The sequence below is a fragment of the Poecilia latipinna genome, unplaced genomic scaffold (genome assembly GCF_001443285.1).
Source record: "Poecilia latipinna isolate Pla-1442-1.1 unplaced genomic scaffold, P_latipinna-1.0 Scaffold1548, whole genome shotgun sequence".
NCBI classification, from domain to species: Eukaryota; Metazoa; Chordata; class Actinopteri; order Cyprinodontiformes; family Poeciliidae; genus Poecilia; species Poecilia latipinna.
Window position 1 is genome coordinate 131,638 of NW_015114164.1, and position 27,545 is coordinate 159,182.

Sequence of the window (27,545 nt, forward strand, 5' to 3'; positions counted from 1 at the left end):
GTGATTTGACTTTAGCCTGATATGCAATCCTTCGGTCTCTTTCCTCATGGAGTTCAAAAATCTTACTCTGCAATTCTTTTTTAAGATCGTCTACCTGCTTTGTGAGATCTTTGAGGTGTTGGCTCGTCTCTTTCACGTCTTCCACTAAGGGGGTGATCTCGAAGCCAGCAGAGGGAGTCGTTTTCTGCTCAACTTCCAATGATGTTGGACTCTCCAAGTCGCCGGAAGAACTTGATTCCCCCTGGACCTCTGCTGATTCATCTTCCAGGTTAATGGGGCTGTTGCTGTCATCTTCCAAAGGGAAAATGATAGCGTCGTAGTCGACTTGGATGTTGAGGTCCATCATGTTGACCCATGAAAGCTCAGCTGGAAAAGCTTCATGTTCACAAGTAATCTGTTGTTGCTTCATGTCGATATTCTGGTAAATTCTCACTTCTCTGAAAGGCGTTTAATATCTGGAATCGATATCCGGCTCTTTTTGATAAATTTTGAACGTGCTCTGAAGAGTGATCTGTCCCGATAGAACTGTGGAACAGATCTGAGAAAACAGTCTGTGAGCTATATTCAAGAGAGAGATTCCCTTGTGATATCATAGAGTGATGACATCAACGCTGATGTCATTGATACCATTGGAACTGAACATTCTATTGTAGCCTGACGTAAAAACATTTTGCTAGACAATGTCAAACATTGAGAAGTTTTAATTTTTGTTATCAAACATCATGAAGCTAAAAAAAACAAACTCAGAAATATACAGGGTAGGGTTGCCACCGATCCGTAAAATACAGAATCGTCCCGTATTGATGCGATTTGGACGTATTTCTATAAATGTCCAATAGAGACGTGGATATTTGTATCACACACATATCAACACTAAGTGTAACAATAATGACCAAAATAAAACACAGGAAATATTAAGATCAACTAAATTGTTGTGGTGGGAGATAAAGGACTCCCCGAAAGGACTAACCTTCACAATTTTACTTTCACAATTGCCAGTAATAAAAAAAATTAATTCTGCACTTTTAGCTGCTGTATGGAGATAGGATCACATTTTCCATTTGCATCGGCTAGATAAGGATCTTCAACCTGAATCTGGAGAGAAGTGCTCTGATTGCCTCAGAATATTAAATGATGAAATATATTGCTCTGTTTTTTGTTTCAGTATTTTTTAAGTGTTCCCAACAAAAAAACACTGACTGCACTGGCCCTCATGGTACATTTGGTCTAGAACCAGCCTCCAAACCTAACTCCTTATTTGTACAAATATTTTGGTCATACTATTTTTAATACCAGAATGTTCACATAACTTTTATATTTTGGGTTGTCTGAGGACACATTTTGAATATTAAATCAGGTGTTATGATCAATTACTCAGTACTTGAGTAGATTTTTGCTAAATACATTTTACACCTACTTCATTAAAGCTAAAGTAAATCTACTCAAGTATAAACATGTTGAAGGTATGCTACTCTGATTGGAGTACAATTTTGGTGGGCGTCCCTTATTTTGATTTCTGAAAGGTGGCAACCCTAAAAAGTCACCAATAAACCAACTGTTTGATATATTAAATTTTATTGTTTTTTTAAAATGTTCCAAGCAATTTTGGTGATACATGTCACTAAATTTCTAAAATTCCTTATTATGAAGATTATTTTCTGCCAGCAGTATTTAGGCTTCTTTAGCAGCTGTGTATCAATAATTAGTGTGGCAGCTTGTCATATGACTCTCAGATTAAAATCAGTAACAAAAACAAGTTTATGTTTCTAAAAGTTGTGACCAGTTCAAAAATCACAAAAATGGATTTGGTTAGCATGATTCTGATTGGACAGATATCACAGCTCTGTTCTCAGGTTGAAGTATTTTTTAGCTTCAGAGCACAGTGGCTTTTTTTATTCCTCACTTCAGTCATTGAGAAAGTCGCTAAATTGTCAAATTTTCTGGTAATCTCTAAACTAGCATTACCACTATTGCTAATCTAGCTTGATATCTAATTACATTTCAGTTCTTAATCCAACACAGCATCTTTCTCAAGTCTTAATTTTTACTTTGTAAATTCATACAACTTTAAAATTGTCTAAAGTTCAAATAATTTGAAAACTAAAATGTAACCTCCCCTAAAAGTCCATTTTTACAGTGCACATTTTCACCCATTCTTGAGAAAAACCAAGCAGGACCCTATTGTTCGAGCTGAACTTAAAAATAATAAAGTGACAGAGATGTGAGGTCTCTTATCCTTTACTTCTCGCTATCTCTCCCGTTCGTATCGCCTCTCTTCGCTGGCCCCAACACCATAATAGGACAATCATCTCAGCGGCGAAAGCTTAGCCCTTCTATTGACGGCTTTGCTATGCGCGTGTTATCATGTCCGATCTGAGCTTTGACAAGCCGACAAGGGAGAGGCTTGTATTACAAGGGGAATCAATGGCACCAGGCCATATCCCTATCAATGGGCTGCCACTACTCTTTTTGCTCTTGTTCTCGCTCTGTGACAGATAAGATGCTTTATCTGGAAATGGGGGAAAAAAAAAAAATGGAACAACAGCACAGAGGCATGGTAAAAATAACCCGTAGCAGTGATTATAATCAAATGTGTTATGAGGTGTAATTTTTTATTAGTAGGAACCCTGCCTGAAGAGGCGGGCGAACAAAAAAACCTGCGTGCGAAGGCTGGGAGCCCTGCGGACCCTCGATTTAGTGAATAAATTACGACAAAATGAGCTCTCGCACCAACTTGTTGTGCCAAAACCATATGCTAAACGACTCCCAGGATCAAGTATTGATATTTGCAATGAGCAACCATGGTGGGCTTTTCCTTAGCAGGCCCCCTGTAGTCAGCACATTTCTTTTTTTCTACTCAGGTTTATGGGGGAAAAAAAAAGAAAAGAAAATGAAAATGCATTTAATTTGTCCAGCCATCAGCAGGTTGGTTTCAGCAGAATGGGTTATGTACAGAGCATTTCTCTGTTTCTCAAGGACCCGCCTTTGTACACGGAGCAGCGAGGGCCGGTGCTTCACAGCGACGTCTAATTGCCCTCAGGCCACAGGCAGCCACTTCCAAGCAGGGTCATTCATCTTCCGACGGAAAAGGAAATGGTCTTTGGCCCTGATCCTTAATCACCCCCATGCCACTGTGTACAAGGTCATCAAGGAAGGCCCGGTGCGCGCCGTGCAACGCGTCGAGTACATACACAAACACGCGCAGCACCGTCACGTGATCAGGCGTCGGAACATGAGAGAGAGCGCCTTCTCCTCCGTGTGCGGCCGTCCTCGAGTGAAATTGGGAGCCGGTGATTACAGGTCCCCCCCGTTATGGATTGTGTTACCGTTTTGTAGTTCTGTCTTCAAAGAGGAGGAGAGGGACTGGATTGGATGTTAAGGTTTGCTAAGCGCTGTGACCGGGGCAGAAGATGAGAGCAAAACGTGGGCGAGGGAGGAAGAGGGGCCGGATCCTGTGCCTGAGAAAATTGAAAATTTCTCTCAACTTAGAGAAGTGGCAGGATTGGCAGGTAGCAACAAAGTGTGCTTGTTCTTGACCACACCTGTTTTGAAAAGGCGTTCATGTCTGGACGCTTTGTCAGATACTGTCAAGTCTCAAAGGTCAAGCTAGTTTGTGCGACGGACAAACTAGAAAAAGGACACAATTATGAATTGTGCCTGTTTTTTTTTCTTGTACATTTTAGGAATCCGTTTTCCTTTCTGATTGATCTGCCTTTTTAAACGTCTTCTCTATTCAATAATGGATTTTCTAAAAGTGGCGTAGAGCATCCGTCACGTGAGCGTGGAATCTCGTTATGTCCCAGAATCCATGCTGACACTTAGCAGGGCAGCAGATGAGCGTCTAAGCAGAGCCGTTATCACAATCACTGACAATTAATTCCAGTCGCTCATTCTCGGCTCCGTTCACTTTTAATGTGATCACCAGGGAGCGCTGTGCAGAGGCGTCGTTTACAGCAACGCACCTGCAAACATTCTGGATGGAAAAAAACCCCAAAGATAAACTGTAGCACGTCTCCACATTTACGCGCTGTGATTTATTGGATTCGTTTATTCCAGGCGGGTTCGTGCTGCATCACAGATCTCTTTTGAACATCTGTGTTTTCGTTGTGAATTGGTGGGAGCTGTTCTCCTGAGATGCACGTTATGAAACGGAGGCTGTGCGTATTTTAGAGAGCTGGAGCCGGCTGATCGGCGGGATCCGGCTCGGATTTATGGAAAAAAGTTCAAATTCCACACGACTTTGGCTCACGGCGATGATTTGTACTTTTAATTTCCGCTGACGAAGCGCGCCGGGAGTCTCTGCAGACGCATCAGTGATGGTGGAGGGGACCAGCTACCGACTAAATAAGCCGTAGATTTACTTGTCATTTACTGCTTCATGTGCTTTCTCTTATGTTTAGCACTATGTATTGTCTTCACTGTTGTCCGCCGCAAACATTTTCTGCAGAAGTAAAAACATTTTTGTTTTTCTTCCAGGAATTCGCTCGTTTTGAATTTTCTCGGCAAACAACTTAATTATCGTCACATCTTTAAATGTTCCTTTCATTCTGTGCTCCTGTTGCCCTCTGGTGAGCTTTGCATCAGCAATAAGCAGACAGGTTCAGAAAGTGAATAACTAATGAGTTTGAAATTCATTTTAAAGGAACAGTTCAGAAAAAGTTCAGAAAAAGATGAGCCTTTAACAGTTCACGTTAGTGGGACACGAGGCCACAGTGGCAGATATTAAATGTTTAAACCTTTCAAATAAATCATTAAATAGACTGTGTGGAGGGAAAATATAATTTTGATAACCAAATTTACATTTACATCAAAGCAGTTCCCACATTTTGTAAAAGTGATGTGTATTTTATTCATTTAGATTTTAAAAAGAACATGTCACATGTTGTCAAACAAATATTTTGAATGACAACAAGTCAGTCTGTCCTTTCTCTCAAATGTCAATTCACTATAAACATCTAAGCATCAAAATGCATCTTGAAACACAAAATAAGCACAGAAATGATCCCCACTGAGGAGCAACAAAGATTATTTTCATTCTGTTCTATTCTGGTTGTTAAAAATGTGTCTATTTGTTAAGTAGATGAAGTGGGATCCTGATCCTGATAAGGATCCCGTCAAACAGACTTGGAGTGACAATTGTGACACAATGTTACCAACTACACCACTCCAAGGTATTTCATAGATTCACTTTTTTCCCTTTTTTCTTCCATTTCCATGTCGCTAATTGTAAATCAGTCAATGTGTAGCAGCAGATTCAGTTTGGAGGTCTGCTGGCTTCCTATTGGAAATGTGTTTAAAACCGGATGAGGCCTTTCCTCCTCGTGAAACACACATCCCTCTGACCGTTCAATCCTTTTCAATAAGCTTTTGTATTTGTGACAATCAAACGCTATTGTGACTTCTAGCTGTAATGCAAAAATCAATGCGGTGCTGCTGATGCCAACTGCAGCACATGTTGCATATTAATATTAAGAAGGAGTCCCGATTGACTGCGGTTCCTAACGAGCGCCGGCCAAATTCAGCATCCGATTTAGTCTCTTTTTAGAATATGAAAGTTGAAGCATAATCACTGACCGACAGAGAGACGATTTGAAATGTGGCGAGCGTTGGGAGGGCTCCCCTTCACGCTTGAACACACAAACACACATCTTTCAATTATCCTTCACTGTTCACTATTACAAGCAACAAGTTGGTATGGAGCACAAGCTTCGTACATCTAAGCACCAAAGTTTTTGAATTGTTCTTTTTTTTTTTTTTAGCTCAGTTCTTTTAAACCAGATGGAAAGTTTTGGTTTTTATATTTCACCAAACATCCGAAGCTTTTTGGTCTAATTCAGGACCAGAAAAATGTCTACAAACAACTTAAAAAATAGAAAAACAACGAGAAAAATGTGTTTGCAATTTTTTTTCCCAAAATTAAAAAAATAGCAAAAAATAATAATTTGAGACAAAACATTGTTGTTGAGAAGCCAAAATACAAAAAATAAAATACATTTTCAAGAGGGAGTCTGAAACCTTACCACGCTAGTACTGATTCGATATGGTATCGATATTATCCATAATTTAGAGCAATCTGCCCACTTTATGCCATTTTTTATGAAGGGCAAAAAATTCAGCTCTGATCTTATCTGACCAGGGAATCTTTTTCTACAAACACCCAAAGCAAACTTTAAGAAGGAAGTACTTCTGTCTTCTTTTCCTTTTGTCAGATTACAAACTAGGCATATGATTCTTCTCTTCTACAGCTATGATGTGCCTTTTATTTGGTATATCAGATACAATCCCCACAACAATAAGCCAAAGGTTTTGGTTTTAATATGAGAAAATGAGAAACTATTCAAAGGGTCTGAATACTTTGCAGGCCACTGCAGAACGGCCCGGTTTAACTGAACAGGTCTTTGCTCCGGACAAACAAGAAATCTGTAGCTCTCTCAGTCTTACATAAACAAACTTACAAAGTGTCAAGTGGAAGGGGGGAAAAAAAAACCTGCTGGCAGCAGCACTTAAACTTTTGTAAGTTTTGTTCCCAGAATCGTTACGCTGGAAAAAAAAAAAAGTTAATTAAACACCATGAGTGTACGGGATCTCGCAGCAACCTCACAACTCTTTAAAATGGCTTGGCACAGAATGTAATACCAACTGTTCCACTTTGATAATAAAGTCTACAGGCTCGAGTCTGGTGGGGAAGGCGGGCTGGTGGGGGGTAAGGGGGGGAGATGACATCTGTAGTGTGAGAAGAAGAGACAAAATGGGACCTGTGAAGCTTTGAATAGCATCAGAGATGTTTTTACTCCTCGGTTTGTTTCGATTATGATTAATTAGAAGAAATCTGAAACATTCTGATTGCAAATATGCTCAGTGGATCTTCTAAGTATTGGCATGCAAATGTTCTTCCTCTGTGAAATGTATTTTAAATGGAGCTGTTGACATGAAATTCACACCATGTGTCAATATGGTGTGAGTAATCCATAAATATAAAGAAATCCCAGCACATCAGTTCAGTAATGAAGTTATCTGTAATAATGGCACAGGAACTAAGTATTGAACATGGCTACGGAGGTGTGTTGAATAGTTAGTAGGAAAGTCTTTATGCATGTTCAAGACGTCTCATATGTGGAGAAAGTGCTTGTCTGCATCGGTCAGTTGTCGTTCTTTCGAACAGAGGGGAGCCAGGAGATATTCAGAGTGTGAGAAGTTCTGCTACACACTTCCAAACAAACAACCCGTGGGGTCCAGATTAACTCAAGCCACCACGAGCTACATGGAACAAGGTTCCAAGTAGTTTCATCCATGCCTTACAGTCCATCGCCAAGTTCTTCTAGTTAAAGGAACTGTAATCTAGTAGACTCGGTTTGATTGGGGATCAGAATTGCAGCATTTCTTACATTATCAGTTGGTTCATTTACACAACGCACTTTGTCAAACGATCCAAACTCGTTTGGAAAACCTGTGTTGGCGCTGCACCAAGAACCCCTGAACAACATGAAGACCTCTGAAGACACTGAGCTCAACTTCCAAACATCCCAAGGAGTCCAAACTCCCTTCTTTGCAAAATGTAAGCAAAAATGGAGCGGAGTCAGTGGCAGTTAGAGGATTTCTTTTATGTCTTTGGCAAAGACCCACCAGCTTCTTTGGCAAAAGAGACAAGAGAAATCAAAGGTTTGCATGTTTGTTTTGGTTGTATTTACCCAGAATGTCACACACTAAAGTCCTCTTACAGCTTTCGGAGCAGTTTCCAGTCCACTTGGTGTTCACATATGCATTTAAACAAGGCAAACGAACTAGAGCTTGATTTACGTGGAACAAACAGGTCTGGTGTGAATTGACCCTTAATGCTTCAACATCAGATATTTTGGACAATTTAATGTTCTTTATTTTGTGGAAACAGTTTAATGAGCCCCTTACAAGACTCATACGAATGTAGAAGAAGATGAAGAAATACTTTTGACAATATGATGTGTCTTTTGCTTTTTGTGAATTTCTTATGCATACTTTATAGACTAGATTTATTTTGCTTTGGTTTGTGTTGACATGGTGTGACTTTCAAGTCATCCACCAAATTAGAAATGTATTTATTGAAGAAATAATAATAATAATAAGAAAAGCCAAACAGTTCAGTCATGATGATGTTTCATTTTTTTCTTGTATTTAAACCAGAAGTGTCAGGTTCTTCTGGATTTGGGTTTGCAGTTGGACAGAGATGCCGTTTGGTAACAAGTCAGACCATCTCTGGAGGTGAACCTCCGCACCGCATCGTGCACCGCGGCGTCGACGTGGTCACCTCAGAACCCAGCCACACACTGAGTGTTTGTAAGTGATGCACGTCTGTGGAAGTGCCCCCTGCTGCGCCGGCGCCGGCTGACATGACAGGTTTACACACTTACGCACAAACACACACCATCTTCTTTCCTCGAGGATCTAGATAAGCTGTGTTGTGAGGCGAGGATGTAAGGGTGGGTGGGTAAGTCGGGGGTGTGTTAGGGTACATCCATTACACAAACCCCCGTTGTCTGAAAAACCCTGGAGCTATCTGACACACCCAGAGACAAACTGCCCCGAATACACACACACACACACACACACACACATGATGTACTGACATGAAATTGCAAACATCTACAAACACTCTCACACAGAGAATTCTAATGGAAACAGCTCTATGTACATATTCTGTTGCACGCCGAGTGGCATGAAAAATTCATAAAGGGAATTACAAACGTGGTGGTGAATACAAACCGACGAGAGGGAAGGCAAGAGTATCGAGAAACTCCTGGAATGAGCATGTCAGGTTGATGCTGGTGGAGGTGGGGGGTAGGTGGGGTTGACAATGAAAAGGTGGAATATTGTGACAGGAGCATGAGGAGATGTGACTGACTGTTATTTGATATGTGTTTGCACAAATGTGTCTCGTTTATGATAACTCAGCTGTATATGTTGGAGAGATTAGGAGATCCTCAAGCATACTCTCAGTGTGTGTGTGTGTGTGTGTGTGTGTGTGTGTGTGCGTGTGTGTGTGTGTGTGTATGTCTGTGTGCACGGGTTGTGTAACCCACTTAATGAGCCTCGCTCACACCATCACTCTGCTGTCTCTTAATTGGACACACTGAGCAACCGGCCCACCAACAGCATTTATCTTCAACAACTCCCTGGAAGCAGAGGTGTCTGGCAGGGGCAACCAAAAAAAAAAAAAAAGAATGGTTGAAGATAGGTTCTCCAGGAATACCTGCTCTCTAGTTTGACCTTTCTGCAATTAGTTGCGTGGTTGTGAGGGAAGCTGAGCACAACAGTGCAGAAAAGGTGACCAAAAGTAGGAGGCGATATCTCCCCGTGTGATTAGGAACGCATCAAATATTCCCATACATGTGGAGGCGCAGCATGATGCAACCCTCACTAAGGTGAAGACTAAATAAGTGATCATCATGTGTCCTAATGGGAGAGGCTACATTCAAGCTTAACGAAAGCTAAAGGATGTAATGCTTAAAGGGGCGGCGTTATGTTAACTGTGTTGCCTTCAGTTGTTATAAAAATGCTGCATAACTTTGAAATTTGACCTTTTATAGACTATTCAGTCACTCTTCACAGTGACTTTACAAAGGTTTTACAGAAGTTTTCCTACTCTTTTCACTTTTCCACAGTTTTGTAGCCGTTCAGTTCAAACCTCATTGCGTTTTATCTGGATATTATGTAACAGATCAGCACAAAGCAGCGGACAAGTGAAAATAAGAAAAGAAATGACCCGTAATTTTCCATTTTCTTCTTCTAAAGCAGTTCTGAAATTTGTGACAGGTATATATATTTAGCCCAGCTGAGTCATTACTTTGTAGAACCACTTTTTACTGCTAATCCAGCGCCTTCCCATTTTTCTTTGCAAAATACCTCAGTCAAATCGTTTGGGCAGCATCTGTGAAAATCAATCTATATGACTTGCCACTGATTCTCGCTTGGACTAAAATCTCAACTTTGATTCTCTAACAAGAACCTGGTTTGCCCTAAACCACTGTAACTTTGGGTGTACACTAAATGTCAAGGTTTTCTCACCATCCAGCAGGTTTGCTTCCAGGTTTCTCTTGCACTTAGATCCATCAGTAAATGACCCGGTTCTCCATTCCAGCTGAAGAGCAGCATGATGCTACCACCACCGTGTTGCTCTGTGAGGATCTTTGTTTGTTCATGGGTCAAAATACCAATTCATAAAATGTTTTCTCTTGAAAACCAGGTGTAATTTTCAAAATCATGTATGTATTTGTGTTGGTTTAAAATCTAGATCAAAGTTTGGTTTATTACGATTTTTGCTTCTGTTTCTTCCAAATAAAATGTGTCAAGAGAAGCAAAAGTTTTTAAATACCAAATGGATATATATTTTTTGCAGCTTAATTGATTAATACTATTTATATGCAATGGAATAATGAAAGAAGTAATAAGAATTTATAAATTTTCCTAAATGGAATTTTCAATATTCATTGAAAAAAAAAGAAAAAGATGACAAAAATATAGAGAAATTAAAATGATAAAAAAAAAGAGAGTGACAAAGGGATGACAAAATCATTCTGTTGTGGAAATCCTATATATTTCACCGAAACACATTTATTATTCATCTAATTTTTATTAAAAAGCACCATACAGATCTACATTATTGTCAGACAAAGTACCCAAAGAACCATAGACAGTCTTGGAGCTTTAGACTGCAGACCTCTGTCCTACCATGACAAAATATACAACATAAAAATAAACTATATATATATATATATATATAATGTTTGCTTTTCAGGCTTTCTTTAATGATAAAAACTCCATAAACATACTGAAATAGCAACTGATTCAACACAAAACTTATCATTGAAAATGTATCCAAGCCTGAGCAAAAAAAGTAAGATAAAATCCCAATTATACAACAAACAATTTGCTTCTCATTGCCCATCTCCTGAGCAAAAGGGGACCAGCTGAAGATGATGGACGCGAGCAATTTCTTTAACATGGCAAACATGCAAATCACTTTGCGGCGTCTGTCCCTCGCCACTTTCCCCCCACGGTACTCTAGATTGCAGCCCTCCCGTTCTAATTGTTCCCAAACATCTCACATGAGCGTAGCGAGTTAATTGTGGACAGGAGACGCTGATCTCCCATGATGCAGTGCCCAGAATAAATGAGTATTCCCAGTTTGACTATCCTCGCCAAATCAGCCAGTGTTAAAATGTAGGAAAAGTGCTTTGGTGCATTTGGTCTAAAATCAGTTTATCTGGAGAGCTTTTAGATCCACTTGAAAAGGAATACCTGCTGTAGTTTATCACTTCATTTTTTGTGTGTGTTTTTTTTTAAGTGTGTTTTGTGCTTTTGCAATGGAAACTTTTAAGCCTTCAAGGTTACAATTTGTTGAAGAGAAATTTAACTGGAGTGAAAAGGGAGAATTTATTCCTACTCTCGTTGCATTCTTTTAAAAAAATGTCCTACCTGAAAAGAAAAATTCACGTCATCATGTGAAAATGTGTCAGGTGAGGGCAGTTTCACATTAGCGTATGTTGGTTGTTATCTGCACCATATTTAGCTTTTGTAAATGCTAGTCAAGTAGCCCTTTTGACATGTAAATGATAAGCTTTAAAACACATCTTTCTGTTTCCCACTTGTGTCAGACTTGTTGAAATAAGATTAGTGGCTTTTAAAGCTACATTGCTAATGTGAAGAAATCGTCTCTTGAGATAGTTCCCCTTAGAGTCACAACACTTTTGAATTTGTTTTACATACCAATTATATAAATTTCCTCAAAAAGCCCTTTAAGACAACTAGAACTGTCTCATTTTGTAAAGCTAATAGAGCTAATCCTTTTCTGTCTTTCTTTCTTTTCTCCTTTCGCTAGTTTGCTAACTTGTTTGCTAGCTAGTTAGCTGGTGGGATTAATCCTTCAGTAAACAATTTCCTTGTCTTGCAAGTTCAGTGAAATGCTACGAGGCAAGGTGATAGTATAGATTCATCCACAGTAAAGTTTGAAGTACCCGTAAATGTCAAAAAGTAGCAGTGTGGGCAATCAGAACTAAACAATACACGGTTCAAAAGGAATGCCTGTAGGGAGCTTAAACTGCATTTGTCACCCTTATTTACAGAACATGATCAAAGAAAATGTTCTCAATTCTAAATGGATAAAGCACAGAAAGATGAATCTTCAGAAGACACTGAGATTTTGACAACAAAGCAGCCGGCAAACATGAAGGAGGAAAAAGTAGCTCGCTGACATATTCAGTGTCAGGTCTCAGATTATTTAGTCAAGAAGAAACAAAGAGGACATAGTAAAAACCATTTAAAATTGCTCCTGTAGCTGTGCAGCTGATAAACAAACTGAATGCAGGCACATCTAAATCGACTGAAAGGGAGATTTCTTTTGTTTACTTGTAGGCAAGATTAAGGAGAAAATCTGCATTTTTTCCCCCTCAAAATGCATGTCTTCAGAAAGAACCTGCTGAGAATCGAATGCCTTCTTCAAGTGAGTCACATAATTGGTTTAATTTACTTTCAGTCTAATGTACCTCATGCTATAATGATTCAGTTACTTGATATCTGGGTGTAGATCCAGGGTTGCATTCAACCCCGGATTTAAAAAATTATCCAAATCAAGCCATCACTTGTTTGAAAGTGCTTTTATCCATACTTCTTTCTCAAAGCTTTTACTTGCAATCAATATAATGGCAGTCGGTGGTCCTATCTGACTCTGAGATAAATTTAATAAAAAATAAAAAGTTTAAAAGTTGAATGAAATCAAAAATTCAATGATTTTCCAAAAATGAAGTGCGTTTTGCAAAACATTGCCCTTGCCATCTGAGGATGAACGTTTAAAGCTTAGCACACCGTCTAAATAACCTGACCAGTTAAAAACCACAAAAACAAAAAACAAACAAAACAAAAAAAAAACAAACAAACGCCAATTCTCTGCACAAAGTCAATAAAAAGTTGTTGAAAATGTCAAACTGGTGCTTTTTTTCCCCTGATAATAACCCAGGTGTCCCACAAAACAACCAAACACGACAGCGGTAGCAAGAGAGAATAAAAAGAAAATGAAAGGTGTTTGTCATGTCGGTGCATGTCCCTCCCCATGGAGCCATCATTAATTAAGCGTGAGATTGGTCTCTCCACTTCACACCCCTGCCTCTCGTCCTGTTGAAGCAGAGATGTCAGGGGACGAGCCGCTTCTCGTCTCGGAACGGCAAAACAGGTAGACTCGGTTCAGTGGACCTAAAATAGACATCTGTGAACACACCCCGGTCGCATATGCACACACACACACACACACATTTTAGTCCACTCAGGCACCCCGGGTTTGGAAACAGCTGCTCATGTGCTCGAGTCCAGTACCGCGACAGGGGCCTACAGCTCTTTCCAGCACTGCAGTACATCACTAATGATAGCTCAACTCCCTAAACTCCCCTACACTACCCAGAGGGGTGGGGGAAATCTGCCAAACGGGTACAGGTCCCCTCCTTACCGCTCGCACCACGGTGTCTGACAGCCGGCTGGGGAACTGTAAAATTAAAGGCCTCGGCAAATGAAATACTGCGACGCGGCAACGTGAATCAAAGCCGGGCCTGTCACGGTGGCTGGTGGAAGAAGAATGACCAAGGCGTTTTCTCAGAAGGAATACAAAAATAAAATGGAAAGTTGGAGAGGCCAGGCAACTACATTGTTATTGTTGAGTTACCAAGGAGCATTGTCTGGCATCTAATGGAGGCATTACGGATATCGACGGGAGAGATATTTGCTCGTTTCACCTTGAAAAGTCGAGCGCGTTGTCAAAAAGGTCTTTCCGAGGAAGAACTTTATTGACTTCACTTGATATTAATATTTGCCTGAGACGACACAAGCCATCTTCTTTATGATGTGACCTTGCTGTTACTGCCAGAGACGGTAATGTATCTCGGCTAAGTCATCATCGCTGACTCATGGAGGGGAAGGAAACGGATTGCTTTGTTTTTGTCGTGTATCTTTCTATCTTCACTTCGACTTCGGCCTGGCATTTTGCACGGCCACTCCCGTGCAGAGTAAGAAGTGTCAGCACTGACATGGAGGGTCATCATGACTGCGCAGCAGACAATCTGATGCCGAGGTGCAGAAGGAGATAACAGTGGTCTGTCATCCACAACAGCCAAACCTCCCATCCACAACAGCCACGTCTCACTCATGAGGGAGAGTTATTGCTTTAATATAGACAATGAAGGGTTCAATTTGTGCTCCGGGTGTCAAAGGACTGCTGGGCGTGATTGCTTTCTTGGCACGGCTGTGACATTCATTGGCTCGGACTCGGAGCGTATTGGAGGAAGCCCTCTCTCTCGGTCCTGAAACACGTTGCATGACAGATAAGAGGTGGAGGAGAAGGGAGATTGGTGGATGGGGAAGCAGAAAAGGCACGGCTCGTCGAACAGCAGCACTTCGATCCCTGGCAGAATGAGAAATACAGTGTCCTGACCTTGGCTGATCAAGCAGAGGGAAAAAAAAAAAAAGGGAGGGCAGACGTAATCCAAACCGCTGTCCGTTCCAAAACCACATTAAATAGTAAAGAGCAGGGAATGGTTCTCATGTTTACACTTTGGGGCATTTTTAAACCTTTAAGCGAAAACTGAACCTCCATCTGTTCGAATTGTTGCTTTTTTCCACAAAACACTAAAGTTGTTTTTTATTTTGTATGAATCCTATTTGAAAGGAAACCAGTGCCTACTGCACAGGATATTTATGTTGTTGGCTTTGAAGCATTGCTAAACAGAAAAGGTTAAGATAATACCATTTATATATGAGCGGTTTTTATTAGTACCGTCAATCCATTAAAAAATTTAATCACATGAATCACACTCGAGCACCTTGATTAATCATGATTAATCACTATACTTAACTTTGTAAGCTTGAAATGTTAAAGAAAATATTTAAGAAATGTCTTAATTTCTCAAACTCAACATCTCAGTTTTCAAGATTTTCATAGTTGGGAAGCTTTGAAAGAAGTTATTTTGCTTCAAATGTAATTTAGAAATGTTAACTATAGGCTAGCTGTGGTTTGGTGGAAGGATAATTCATCGTTGCTACTAAATTGGTTTCATCCAAAAGTTCAACAATATGTTTTTTTTTTTTTTTCAGAATTTCTTTGGTACTAGTGGACTTTATTTGACTAATTTGAATAATTTAAGAGAAAGGGATGAAAGATAAGTGGCTAAGGAGCTGAGGATGGGATTTGAAATCTGGACACATCAACGTCTACAGTGTCTGCTCTAACCACCGTGTTTTTTTTTAAAAGCTAAATTTACCGCTGAGCATACATCTTTTCACTTGTGTTTGTGGCTCTGCGTTGTTAACCACAGTACAAGACCGTGTAATGTGCCGATTTGATTTCAAGTAACCCTCTGTGGGAGAAAGGCTGTTAGGTCAAAATAGGTGATGCAATTAATCTCCATTACTAATATTAATGCATTAACGTTGACAAGTTTAGTTTTAAAGCAACGTACATTTGCATATTTCTACACATGAATTTCTTCTGTGGATGTCCAGCCTGAATTTTGAACATATCTTCTTTCCACTCTAATAACCAACTTTGTCAGGGAAGAGCGTATCGGCTGCTGCAGCTTCCACACATGCTAGCGTTAGCCTCACGCCCTCAGCCAAAAATCACTTGGGAACCGACGCAACACCTCACGACGTACACCTTTCATTAGTCCCAAAGAGCTGTACCTGAATAGACGGTGGCGAGCGCTGTTTGCGGGTGGTTGTGGTGGACAGGGTGGTGGTGGTCTCAATGAAGGTGGTGGACATCTCTGGAGGCATTGAAGTGGTGGTGCGCGTCGCGCCACGGCTGGTGGGCACGTCTCCCACGAGCCGCACGCTCCCGTTCACCTTGATGTTAGGGTGGCCCTCGGCGGCCATGTTGAGAACCTTGAGGCCGTTGTAATAGAGGCCGGAGAGCTGGCCTTGGTAGGGCCGCTTTCGGTCGTTTCCTCCGATAGAAATAGTGGCCTGGGTGTTGAAGATTGTCAGCTGCCGGCCTGGGACAGGAAGAAGAGCAAAAGGGTGAAGAGGCAAACAAGAAAGGTACCTAATGCAAGACATACGGGCGCCTGTCACTTTGCCCCTTCGCCAGTTTGTACATTTTGAGATTTGGTCGTCTCAAATCTCAAAATTTTCACCAAACATTTTCAGGTACAAAACTGAACTACAAGATGTTTCGTAACAACAACATGGTACTTCAACATCAAGAAGATTTAGTGAAGTAAGTCCGTTTGTATATTTGTCTTTAGTTACGCAATAAATAGCATGCATGATATGGTTTGCCTATGGGCAAAAACATACTATATTTGGTTTGTCCAGTCAATTGAATCAAACAAGAATCCACATCTCAATCAATAAAAAAAAGTTTCAAAAATAACATATAAACATATATATTGATCAGAATACTAATCTACAAGGAAGAAATTAACTATTATACACCTTAAGACAGACCTGTGCAAAGTAGCTTTCGGGTTTGAATTGGAAATGGGAAGGAACTTAGTAGTAACGCTTGGGTACAAAGTTGGCGATGGAGCAATTTGACAGAGTCCACAAAGGCTGTTCAGTAAACAACAGAAATTACCTCTAAGTGCATCATTTGTACAGGATTTACAGTGATACCAAAAAAATTCTTATGTAAAGCAATGTATTTCAGTTCGCAATTAAATTAGGTTCTAAATGATGAGAAAGAACTGCACATTTACTCAAAGCAAGTAGCAGAGCTAAATAACCATTCGCCCTCCTGTGATACTATAAACACATTTAAATGGAGAACATGCAAATTTGAAAGTAACATCTAAAAAAATGAGCTGGAAAGTTTACTCTACGGATAATATATTCCCCGACTAAACGCTGGACTTTGTGCGGGAAAATGATGAATAAATACATACACGGGCTTTGGCGTGTTATAAAGACAAAATGAGTCTTAATGTGCCGTGCGAATTTGATTAGACGACGACTAAATATTACAGTCAAAACACACTACTCATGCATTAATTATGAAATTGAAATGCATGGAACTTCCACAAAACAAGAATCATAATTACATTTCTCATTTGTGCAATTCACAAACTAGCAGCACTGCAAGCTTTGTTCCACTGTGTTTGCTATACAGCACAGAACACATTAGGTATGGAGGGAGACGGGGCGTGGTGGGTGGAGGTGGGGGGTGGCGTTCATATCACAGAAAATGAAATAACACATGTGGAGCCATGCATGCAGCAGTAATGGGATATTTTCTTTTTTTTTTTTTTGTCTCCCAAAACCTGTCAGTGTTTTTAGCGGTTGTTAAAGGGACTTTATGAAAAGGTTAAGACGTTTATGTGCTGTGAATTTTAAAAGGGGAGTTTATAGTGGCATTATGTACCGCGAGAAGGTCGCGTTATGGTGGTGGAGGGGGGGTGGAGGAGAGCGGGCTCCCTCGACATCCGCCCACACGTGTGTGTGTGTTTAAGACAGACGAGAGGCCAGCTTCGATAATCCAAGCGATTAATAAGCGCGGCTCTGTCGGGCGGCGGCGCACCTTGCCGCTCGCGCCGTGACACTCCGCCATCAGAAAGCCTCCAATTATCTTTCCATCATCAAAACAGGCTGGATTTCCATTTCGTGTGATAAGTACACGAAGATAAATTACAGCAGAGAGGAGCCCCACCCCTCACACACACTCCTGTTATTAGGGATGTTTTCAGAGGGGGGGATATGCCAGCTGATTAGTTTGTTCTCAAACACTGTGGAGGTTTTGAGTCGGAGGAGTTAAGCCTCCTCTCCAAACAATCACCCTGCTGTAGCTGCAGGGTTAATGCCTCCTCTCAGTCAAATTCAGTGTGAGCAAGAGTGTCTGATCTTTCTGTCGCAGTCCCTTTAACTGGACACCATGATTGGACAAGGTATAAAAAAAAGAGGTGATGATGGCAAAAAAAACGAGGGGTAAAAAAAAAAAAATCACATAAAAATACGATTTATTTTATAGATTTTTTAAGGGGTTTTCTCATTCTCGGAGGTTGAAAGGGAGCAAGCCGATGAAATGATTGGAAAAAAAAATAAAAAGAAAGAAAAACATTCTAGAAGTTAAATAAAGGTTTACCTTTCTCCTGAAGCCAATCCTCTACTGGCCGGGTATATTTGAACGGGATTTTCTTATTTGCCATTTGATAGCGCTCAATGTCGCTGTTGCCTTTGGAGTTCGAGAGTTTAACAAACAGCTTGAAACAGTTGGCAACAGACAACAAACATTTATACAGTGGTTTATGATGAGGTTTAGCTGCGTTTAGAATGATTTAGAAAAGCTTTAGGTTTTTTTTTTTTTTTTTTTTCTTTCCACAATTTAGTTGAACTTTAAGCTGTACATTTGTTTAAATCACTCCACATTCAAAGAATTACACATCATATGCATGAAACAAAAGCAGAAAATCACCTGCAGGAAAGAGTAAAAACACAAATACAGCAAATACATCATAAAATACATAATATCAGATAAATGAAGTACAAACAAAGCTTAACCGGCTTCATGAGAGGTAAAAACTCGGTTAATGTGAGCACTAATTCTCCCACTGGACACCATCTGCTTTTTTTTAGATTTCAATAGGAGCAGCAAACGGTTTTGTGTGACTCGTCGTTTGGACGGATGGAGCTTCGAGAGGAAAGGAGGGCAAAGTTAGGGGAGCGAAGTGGTAATTCTAAGTATGGCAGACCCACTGGGGGTGAGATCCCACAGCGGCACAGATTTCAAGAGGACAATGCATACAAATGAGATCATTACTGACTTAGTGGGAGGTCTTTTGGGGTAAAGAATAATAAAAAAAAATGCTTTAAAAAACGCTGCCATACTTGCTTCTCTCAAGAGCACAGCTAACATGTTCCAAGTATTTATAGCCCCTTACATTTTTTCACACTTTTCCGACATTCCGACCACAAACCCTGAAAAGTATGCTCCTCCTTCAAGCTGTTTACAACCATTCTTAGGAGCTTTGAACTGAGAAGTAGTTTGTATGATGAGCTCAGCAGATTCGCAGTTCCACCAGGTGTCTGCTAATTGCTGCTGGCTAGTCTGAAGGAGCTGCGTGGACATAGGCGGAGCTAAGTGTTAAGGCATCTCGAATGGTTGCCACGGGAGATTCAAACATGCATTAAAGAATCAAAGCAACACTCCAGGTGTGTTTTGGATGAGGGAATTATAATATGATACACAGCTCACAAAAATTAATGCTACATAATATCTCCTCTTTAAAAAAACAAAAAGTAATATATACCCAACAAAAGGGCAATAAGGGCCACATTTGACTCCGAGTCACAGGTTACAGACTTTAAGCCTATTATATAGATTCCCAATAAAACAAAATAAAACACTAAAGTTTGTGGTTGTTACATGAGAACTGCTACAAACATAAAGGGTTACGATAAGTCCGTTATAAATATAACAAACCGCCTTTTGGAGAGAAAGTGGTGAGTGAGAACTAAGTAGTATTTCTGGTGCAACACCTTCCCCCACTGCGTGTGCCACGTTTTGTTTGACAATGGCGGTCTGTCGGGAGCGGAGGATTGAGACGCGGAAGTCTGTCTTCAAATGACAAAGAGCCCGCAGAGAATTACAGATGACAGCATGACGTCAGCCAGTAAGTCGGCGAGATGGAAAAAAAAAAAGGAACGGAAACCCATCATGGTATATTAACATGGTTTCATAACTGCGCAAATGTGCAGCATGCGGTGTTGTCTCAAGTGATTTAGGCGGTGAATGTTAACTTTATGTGAGCGTCTGGGGAGGGAGCCGCCTGATTGGGCGCATATCGTATTCTGCTTGTCCTCACACCCACCCGGTGCGCAGTTCAGATATTTGCCTTCATTACAATAAATTACACCGGGCTGGGAACGCGACGCAATCACATAAAGCCGCAGCGTTCCTTCCTTCCTGCCTGCCTTTTTTTTTTTAATATTCAGAGGAAAATCTAGCCAAGTGCTCCGTTTATATCCAGCTGGGAAGGAGCGTGATTATGGCTGCGAGGGAGCTCAGGGAGCTAAAGGACTGTGTCAGTAGTATGCCAGCAGGTTAATCAGCTACGCGCAGGACTCCCTCCTCCTCCCTTTGATCTCAGGCAGGTTTCAGGTGGCAGCCAAATACACTCTCCTCTGGACAAGGGCCACAGAGGAAGCCATTATGGTTGGAAGTGAAATCAGAGGACGGACGGGAACGTTGGAATATTAATGCAACAGAGTTTTCATTTGTCTTCTCTCTCTCTCTCTCTGTTTTTAGCTACTTGAAAGTGTCCTCTCAACCCCGAACCAGAGAGAAGAATCCATGAGCTCGTCGCGGATTGCTAATGGCAACAGTCCCAGGTACAACTCTCGGACTGTTCCAGGTGATTAATGAGGTTGACGGATCTTCGGTAATGAATACACCACAAGCTAATTGTCCACCTAATGAGAAAAATCTCTATAGTTTGTCAAATTGATATTCAGTTCTCCAGAGGTGACTCCACACCGGGTAACCTTGCCAATAAAGGATTATTGTTGATCATAAAAATCTGTCTGCTTTTCAAGCTTTATCGTTTTGTGGTCAGATTGTTCTTTAACATTCAAAGATGGTGAATAAGAGACAATAAAATGAGCTCAGTATTACCTCTGACTGAAGGGGAGGTATTATGTGTATTCCAGCCACAATGTGCCATTTTATAGCATTATCAAATCACTGTGTTACATTCAGTTGGAAAAATGCTGTATATATGTATCAAATGTGCCAATAAAGAAATTTTACTTTCAAATTGGGTCTCTGTCTCTTTAAAAACTCCTGCTCTTCCTGAAACTCCGCCTTCAGGAAGGATCACAACATGGCTCCTCTATTAACTCTTTCATTATGTTTTTACTGTGAAACAGCTCGTATAATGGGCTTAGCTGATGTGCAGTTCCACCAGGTGTTTGCTAATTGTTGCTTACTAGTCTGAAGGAGCTGGGTCTGATGTAAAAGAAGATCTTTTCCTTAATAGTGAAGCATTTTGTTATATTTTTATTCTAATCAGGACTAGCTTCAATTATTAGATCAAAACCTTCATTTCTAGTCATGTTTATTAGCTCACACCCAGGCTGCCGCTAAAATAACACCCATATGCAACATTTCCTCTTGTGGCAACTTGTTTTTCTGGGGTTTTTTTTTTTTCCATTTCAACAGCGGCAAAAGATTAATTAGAAATGTGCTCTTTTCCAAAGCGACGTAGTATCTCAACGTGCATATGCTCAAACCGAGCTAACCTCTTTAATCCTCTAATAACCCATTTCCCTTATGTTTAATAAGATTTATATACATAAACACTCTGCTTGTACCTATTTCCACCCTCCTGCATGCCTTCACCATATTTTTTTCTCCCAGCCAAAACAATGTTGAGCTTTTTTTTTTTATTCCTGTCAGTGGCAGCCATTCAGTCAGCACAAACACTGGCAGGGCGACAGTCATCTGCTGATTTGCCGCTTCGTTCTACTCAGTTTGTTTGCCAGACTGATCTCAGCAGGGCTCCATCACGGGGGCCAGAGCCGAGAGCACATCAGAACGGTGAAAATGTCTACAGCGACAGGCTCCTGGAATTTTTTATTTTGTAATTTTTTTTTAAGGGAGGAGGGGAACGTTGAGTGTATTTAATACTGTCCCAAAACAGGCTCAAATCTGCAGCTAGCCACTGTTTATGAATACCCATCGCCACCTAGTTCTTTGTAATATACACCGGACTTTCATGCTGGTTCTCTCTCTCTGTCCTCATCCTCAGGTCATTTGTTCTCGTTCTTTTCTTCTCATCCAGTCGTATTCCGCTCCTTCATTTTCTCCCTCTCCGTGTCTCAGCAATCAGCCCGGTGCACTCATCTCGGTGATATAAGCCTCTTCAACTGCTGTCATCCATTTACTTTTTTCCTCATTCACAAATGCATTTCTCTCCATCAGTTCACACGCGTCTGCCTTGTCTGCCCTACGCCAACGAATGTTTTCTACTTTAAAACCTGTTTTTTTGTGTGTTTGTTTGTTTGTTTTGGTTTTTCTTCCATCAGTGTCCACTCCGGTGGAAATGGGACAAAAGCGGGGAGTGTATTCATCATTTTTCAGGTCATCTTCAGATGATGTTGCAGGAACAAATTAGTCAGGCAGAGCTCAGAGCAAAAAGAATCAAGAGATGGTGTTTCAGATAGGGCTAACTGCGTTTGGCCCACGGACACACTGGGATTTGTCTCGCTCATGAGGAATTGTTCGTTTTTCTACATCACTGTGATTCTAGAAAAAAAAAAAAAGATCGTCTGATGTCTGTGTCAGGTTGTAGAATCGTACATCCGTATGTGTTTTAAAATGAAAGCGGGATTGTTGCTGCTACGGCTAACTAGCTAGCGTGCACCACGAGCGATGAAACCCGTGCACGCACACACACACAGAAAGACGTAGCTTCCCTCAGGCACTGACTGAGTAGTTAGGCTAATGGCCATTCATCTGAGACAATGCGTGAACCGCAGCCAGCTCAAGGCAAAAGGGCGATGTGCAATTTCTGCCCGGTTGGATCTTGTAATTCTTTGATTCAAAGATTCAAGCTCGTGCACACACAAAAAAAAATAAAATAAAATAAAATAAATCGAGACCGTGTAATCAAAGAGTACAGCGATTCTGAATGTTATATAAGGAAATTGGAGCCCTCTCACTAAACAAAAGGCGAGCCCCTGCAGAAATGCGGGCTGTCACACAAGTACACGGGACTGCGGGAGAGATGCGAAACCCGTGATGAGCTGCGACTGGAAGGAGGAGGAGAAACACGGATGGAGGAAAAGAAAAGAGGAAAAAAAGAACAGATCTGAGAAGATTCCGACAGAGGGGGGGAGAATAATTAGAGAAAAGGAAGAGACAAAGCAGTCAACACTCGCACAAATCCAACGCCCACACGCAAACGCGCACGCATTATTCCCCCCTCTCCTCCCGAAAGCCTGACGGAAACGTTCCTGTATAGGATCAGAGTGGGGGATATTGTTGTACGGATGAGCGGCGCTGCTGAGGACTCTGATTTCTTAATACAAGCAGCATTAAAGGGTTCTATTTTTATGTTGGGAAACCGCTGGGTGAATGTCGCCCTGCGTTCGGCTGCGCTAATAGAATCTTGATATCTTGGGAGCGCAGATGGCTCAACATCAACAATGTGGATATTAGTACCCTGTCGTGTTTTCCATTAAATAAAATAAGGTTAAAATAAATATTTTATTCCCCAGCAATTAAATTCAGACGCTAAATTCACACCAGATCTTGGCAACGACTCCGAGTAATCGACTGACACAAACAAATCAGTCCACAAAGGAAGTTTTGAGCAAGAAGATATGATACAATACAGAATGAGTATTGATTGATTATCTGATCCAATGGTGGCCTGTTAAACAGTTTCTCTTTACCAAAGAGTTGTATATTGTTATGATTGATGAAAGTAAAAAAAAAAAAAGAGTTGTATATTGTTATGATTGATGAAAGTAAAAAAAAAAAAGTTGTGCTGTTGCCACATTTTCTAGAATTCTGAACGTTGTGGTGAGAGTCATTGGACTGATAGGTGGAAAGAAAAATAATTTCACTGCCTCTTGAGAGTTCTGACAGTAAGACTTTGTGTTTTAGAGCAAAATATGCCCAGGTCACGTAAGAAGCTAGTAAAAAGAAAAAACAAACCACAAAATCCTTTATGTACGCTTACTGCGCAACACTCCACTGCTGAAGAAAATGCATGTTTAGGCTTTGCTGATGAAGATTTTGCTTCAGACAGTGAAATACTGGGAGAGTCTCATCAGATCAGCTGAACTCTTTGGGCATCACTCCACACACCACGTTCAGAGAAGGAATAGTTTTACAAAATCAACCCAAAAAACACCAAAGGCTTGCAGGTAGAAGCATCACGGTGGAAGCTGATTTACAGCATTTGGTCCTGGAAACTTCATATTACTGAAAGTAGGAGGAATGAACTGGGATGTTCTTGATAAAAGTCTAAAGAGAAAACAAGTATGGATTTCCAAATGAGACAATTTGAGTGGAATAATGGGTCAAATTCACACCAGAGTAATGTTTGTGACCAGTTTCTCCATGCAGATGTCTTTAAGTACATTCACTATTTATTTTCTGTCATTCCAGTTTCTTTCCCCATATAAAATGATACCATGAACTAATTTTACTTGGCTTGAATGTGTAGATTACTGATGTGTGATGACAATATTATGATATTTCTATAATTTTCTAATAAAAAAAGATAGAAATATATTCAGTAAAAGAATTTTTTTTATATCCAAAGCACTTGTTAACCTTTCTTGTTTTATTCTTGAGAAATGTTTGTTTTTGCTGCTACCCCTACTCATCGGTTGGCCTGCTGAACACCAACTTTAGCCAATAAACTTTGCTTTTTTATATTCTACGAGACGTTCAATCTTCACTTTATTGCATTTGCTGTCTTCGCTCGGTCTTGACAGTGTTTAAGTGATTCCATCTATTTTTTCATAAAGCTGATGTTCTCAATTTGTCAACGCCGCACCTGTTGTCAAAACTCGAACGCCTGTTTCTCTCTGAACTGCTGACTTACTAATGAAAATAGAAGCTAAACCGTATAAACGCTCTCAGACCGTTTTATCAGGCACAGCAGGGAAATAAATCTAACATACAGTAAATATCTCATCGAGCTTATTTGCAACCATTGCTCAAACTTTTAGAAATGTATCACCTAAACCGTGTATACCGAACTGCTGTAGGCGTAAATGTGCTTTTAATATACTTCTTCTGTCGCGTTAGAATAATTTGTCACCGTAGTGCAAACTACAGCAGCAAAAATTTTAAAACTCATCTTTATTTATTACCTTTGGTTATAATCAAAAATAAGTTGCATGGCAAAAAAAGCTAAATTTCTTAACTTGGCTTTTCTTTTTTTTCTTTTTTACCCCAAGGTGTCGTTTCTGTAGAGAAGAAAAGTTGTTCTTTGTTTTTATACTGTGTATTTGTACATATTCGCGAAACTGACTCATATCTGCTAACTTACGCACACACACATCGGCTCTATGAAAATATGTCCCAGATCCTGGCTTTAAATATTCATTTAATGAAATATAAATGATTGTTATTTGGATGTTTCTAAACAAGATGTGAACTTAATGAAGTTATTAAAACAAAATGATGCCAAAAAAGTTAAAGAAAAATTTGATTAAATCTGAATGTTGTCTGACTTGAACCCATCTTTTGCAGAATCCACAATGTTGGCATAAAAAGTAAAATTTTCTCCCCTATGCTTGTATACCGGAGCATTTTGGCTGCTATTCATGTTGAGCAAAGCATTAGGAGTTAGAGAAAGCATGAGCCTGGACTCTAATATGCAATTACTCACAAGATGTGAGGAGAAGACTTTTATAGGGCTGAAAAAGGGAAGGGCACTGAGGGCTCCTGCAGCTTTATTACCAACACTTAGGATGGGTGCAGAAGTCAACTGCAACACTTTTGATTGCCTGAACACAACAACTGGTAGGCAGAAATGAGATCTTCATGACGTCCAGGGGTAAAAAAAAAAGTCCCTGATTGGCTAATGATAGTAAAATTTGGTGTTCATAAGACTGACATGACTCTGTCATAAACATGAAGGAGTCTTTATGAATGTCTATAACTGTTGTCATGAAATGTCATTCGGTAAATAATGACACTTTTAATGCAAAGTTGCTGTAAAAGTTGCATTAACCATCCATTAAAAGTTCCAACTTTGCATTAAAGTGTCATTATTTACAAAAGTACTTGGTGTTCATTTCTGTTTAAAACAGGTAAAGAAAACTCTTTTGCCCTTCTAGTGAATGTGCTTCAGTAAAATGTTGAAAACAAAAACCACTCAACAATACCACCAGCACGCTTCTATAAATCGAATTTGTTGATGTTACTTTTGACTCCACAATGCATTGGTTTGTTTCATCGTTTTGCCCCATTACTCAGGCTGGAATGGAGTTATGAAACCTGTCTGAAGTCATCTGGTCAACTAAAAGCGGAGAACAGCCAAAAGCAAAAAAAAAAAAAGCCCGAGACAGAAGAAATTAGCGTCACCTGCGCTGGCTCTGAACCAAACCACCCGGCATGCCAGGTTGTGCCAAGAAAAGAAGCAGTTCTGGTGAAGACATGCTACTGGGAGCATCATGTGGGGGCTAAAGTGGTCAACTCAGATCTGCTGTCTTTCCAGAAGTCTGCAGTTTTTCTGTTTGTTTTTGGCCGAGTGTGCACCTGATATATCTCAGTTCATGACTGCACCCTTCCTTGGAAGAACAATACAACCAAAGCAACCGCAATATTGCTTTTACGCCACTATTTTACCAAGATAGTCGAGGACATTTGTGCCACCTTACATCACACCATCTAAATTGGAGAACATGAAAGAGGGAAACAATGTAGCTTTCTGAAAGTTGGGCGACTTCCAAGACAGAAATTGAGAGCCGGTCCAATTTACCGGACTCAAGTAGAAGCAGGAAGAGATCATTCTTCTCGTCCTTCCACTCTGTCAGTCTCTCCTCACTTGGAGAGCAGCACACAGGTATCTGCTACAGAGAAGCAGAGTTCCCAGACCTCCAAACGGAGCGGTTTCTGTTTGATGAGCCTATTTGTATTCTGCCGCCATACCGCTTCTGCTGACCTGGGAATGAGAGATACAGGGAGGCAGCGGTGTTATCTGGCCAACAGGCCACCCTAGGTCCTCTGCCTCCTTCTCCTTCTCGCCTCTCCATCGACCAAAATGCCTCTCGGTGCCTTTGAATCCCTCTTTTCGTATTGAGCTGGCCAAATGTTGCACAGTTAATGCCTCTTGCAAGACAAAGGATCCTGGCTCAGAGTGTTCCCACCCCCACCGACTCAGGTATGGTAGTGTGAAAGGACTGACGTATTTTGAGTCGTAGTTTGCCAAACAACCATTTCGTGAGCGCTTGCCTCCCGGGCTGTCAACTCAAACGCCGACTGCCCTTGAAAATGAAATAATAAAAATAGATGGTGTCCAGTGATTCTTAGGCTGTATAGAACTATCACTTTTATGTTACGAGATAAATGATAAATGATGCTGGCTGTACCTGAGGGAAAGTGCTCGTTGACTGGCCAGTTGTCCACCTGCAAGGTCGCATTGCCCCCGTTCCTCGTGAATCGGACCAAATGGTACTTGCCATCGTTTACCTCTGTGTTTGACTCCTTGACGCTTATGTCCACTGTCCCGATGTTAAACGTCACGCCGATTTTTCCTTGTTCCTGAAAGAGACACACACAAATAAAGACTGAAGGGCTTCTCGAGCTTTTTATAACAAGTGCTCCCTTTATTAAAAACCAAGGTTTCTGGGAAACACTGACAGAAATTTCAAAAAGAAACACAACACAAGTTGAACATTTCTCTTTTTTTTCAAGCATATGGTTTTATTTTAAGTTCCTTCCCCCCGCCCCCTCACACACACAAATCACACTTTTCAAAATTCTAAGTAACACTGACAGAAATGTAAAAAAAAAAAAAAAAAAAAAAAAAGCTGGAATTTTTTACTTTTTATCACCATTTGCTTGATTGAAGGAC

At 40.5% G+C, this 27,545-nt stretch overlaps 1 protein-coding gene across 1 annotated transcript in view; it reads right to left on the reverse strand.

The window, feature by feature from the left end:
* Positions 1-27,295, reverse strand: part of LOC106963556 (neurexin-3b-beta-like) — a gene marked incomplete at its 5' end in the record, with an annotated part of 63,878 nt that extends 36,583 nt beyond the window's left edge. The window contains 3 exons of the mRNA XM_015058531.1: positions 15,694-16,004; positions 18,089-18,178; positions 27,061-27,295. Of these exons, the coding sequence (XP_014914017.1) occupies positions 15,694-16,004; positions 18,089-18,178; positions 27,061-27,295 (636 nt within the window). The remainder of the gene's footprint in view (positions 1-15,693; positions 16,005-18,088; positions 18,179-27,060) is intronic.
* Between the last annotated feature and the right edge of the window lie 250 nt (positions 27,296-27,545).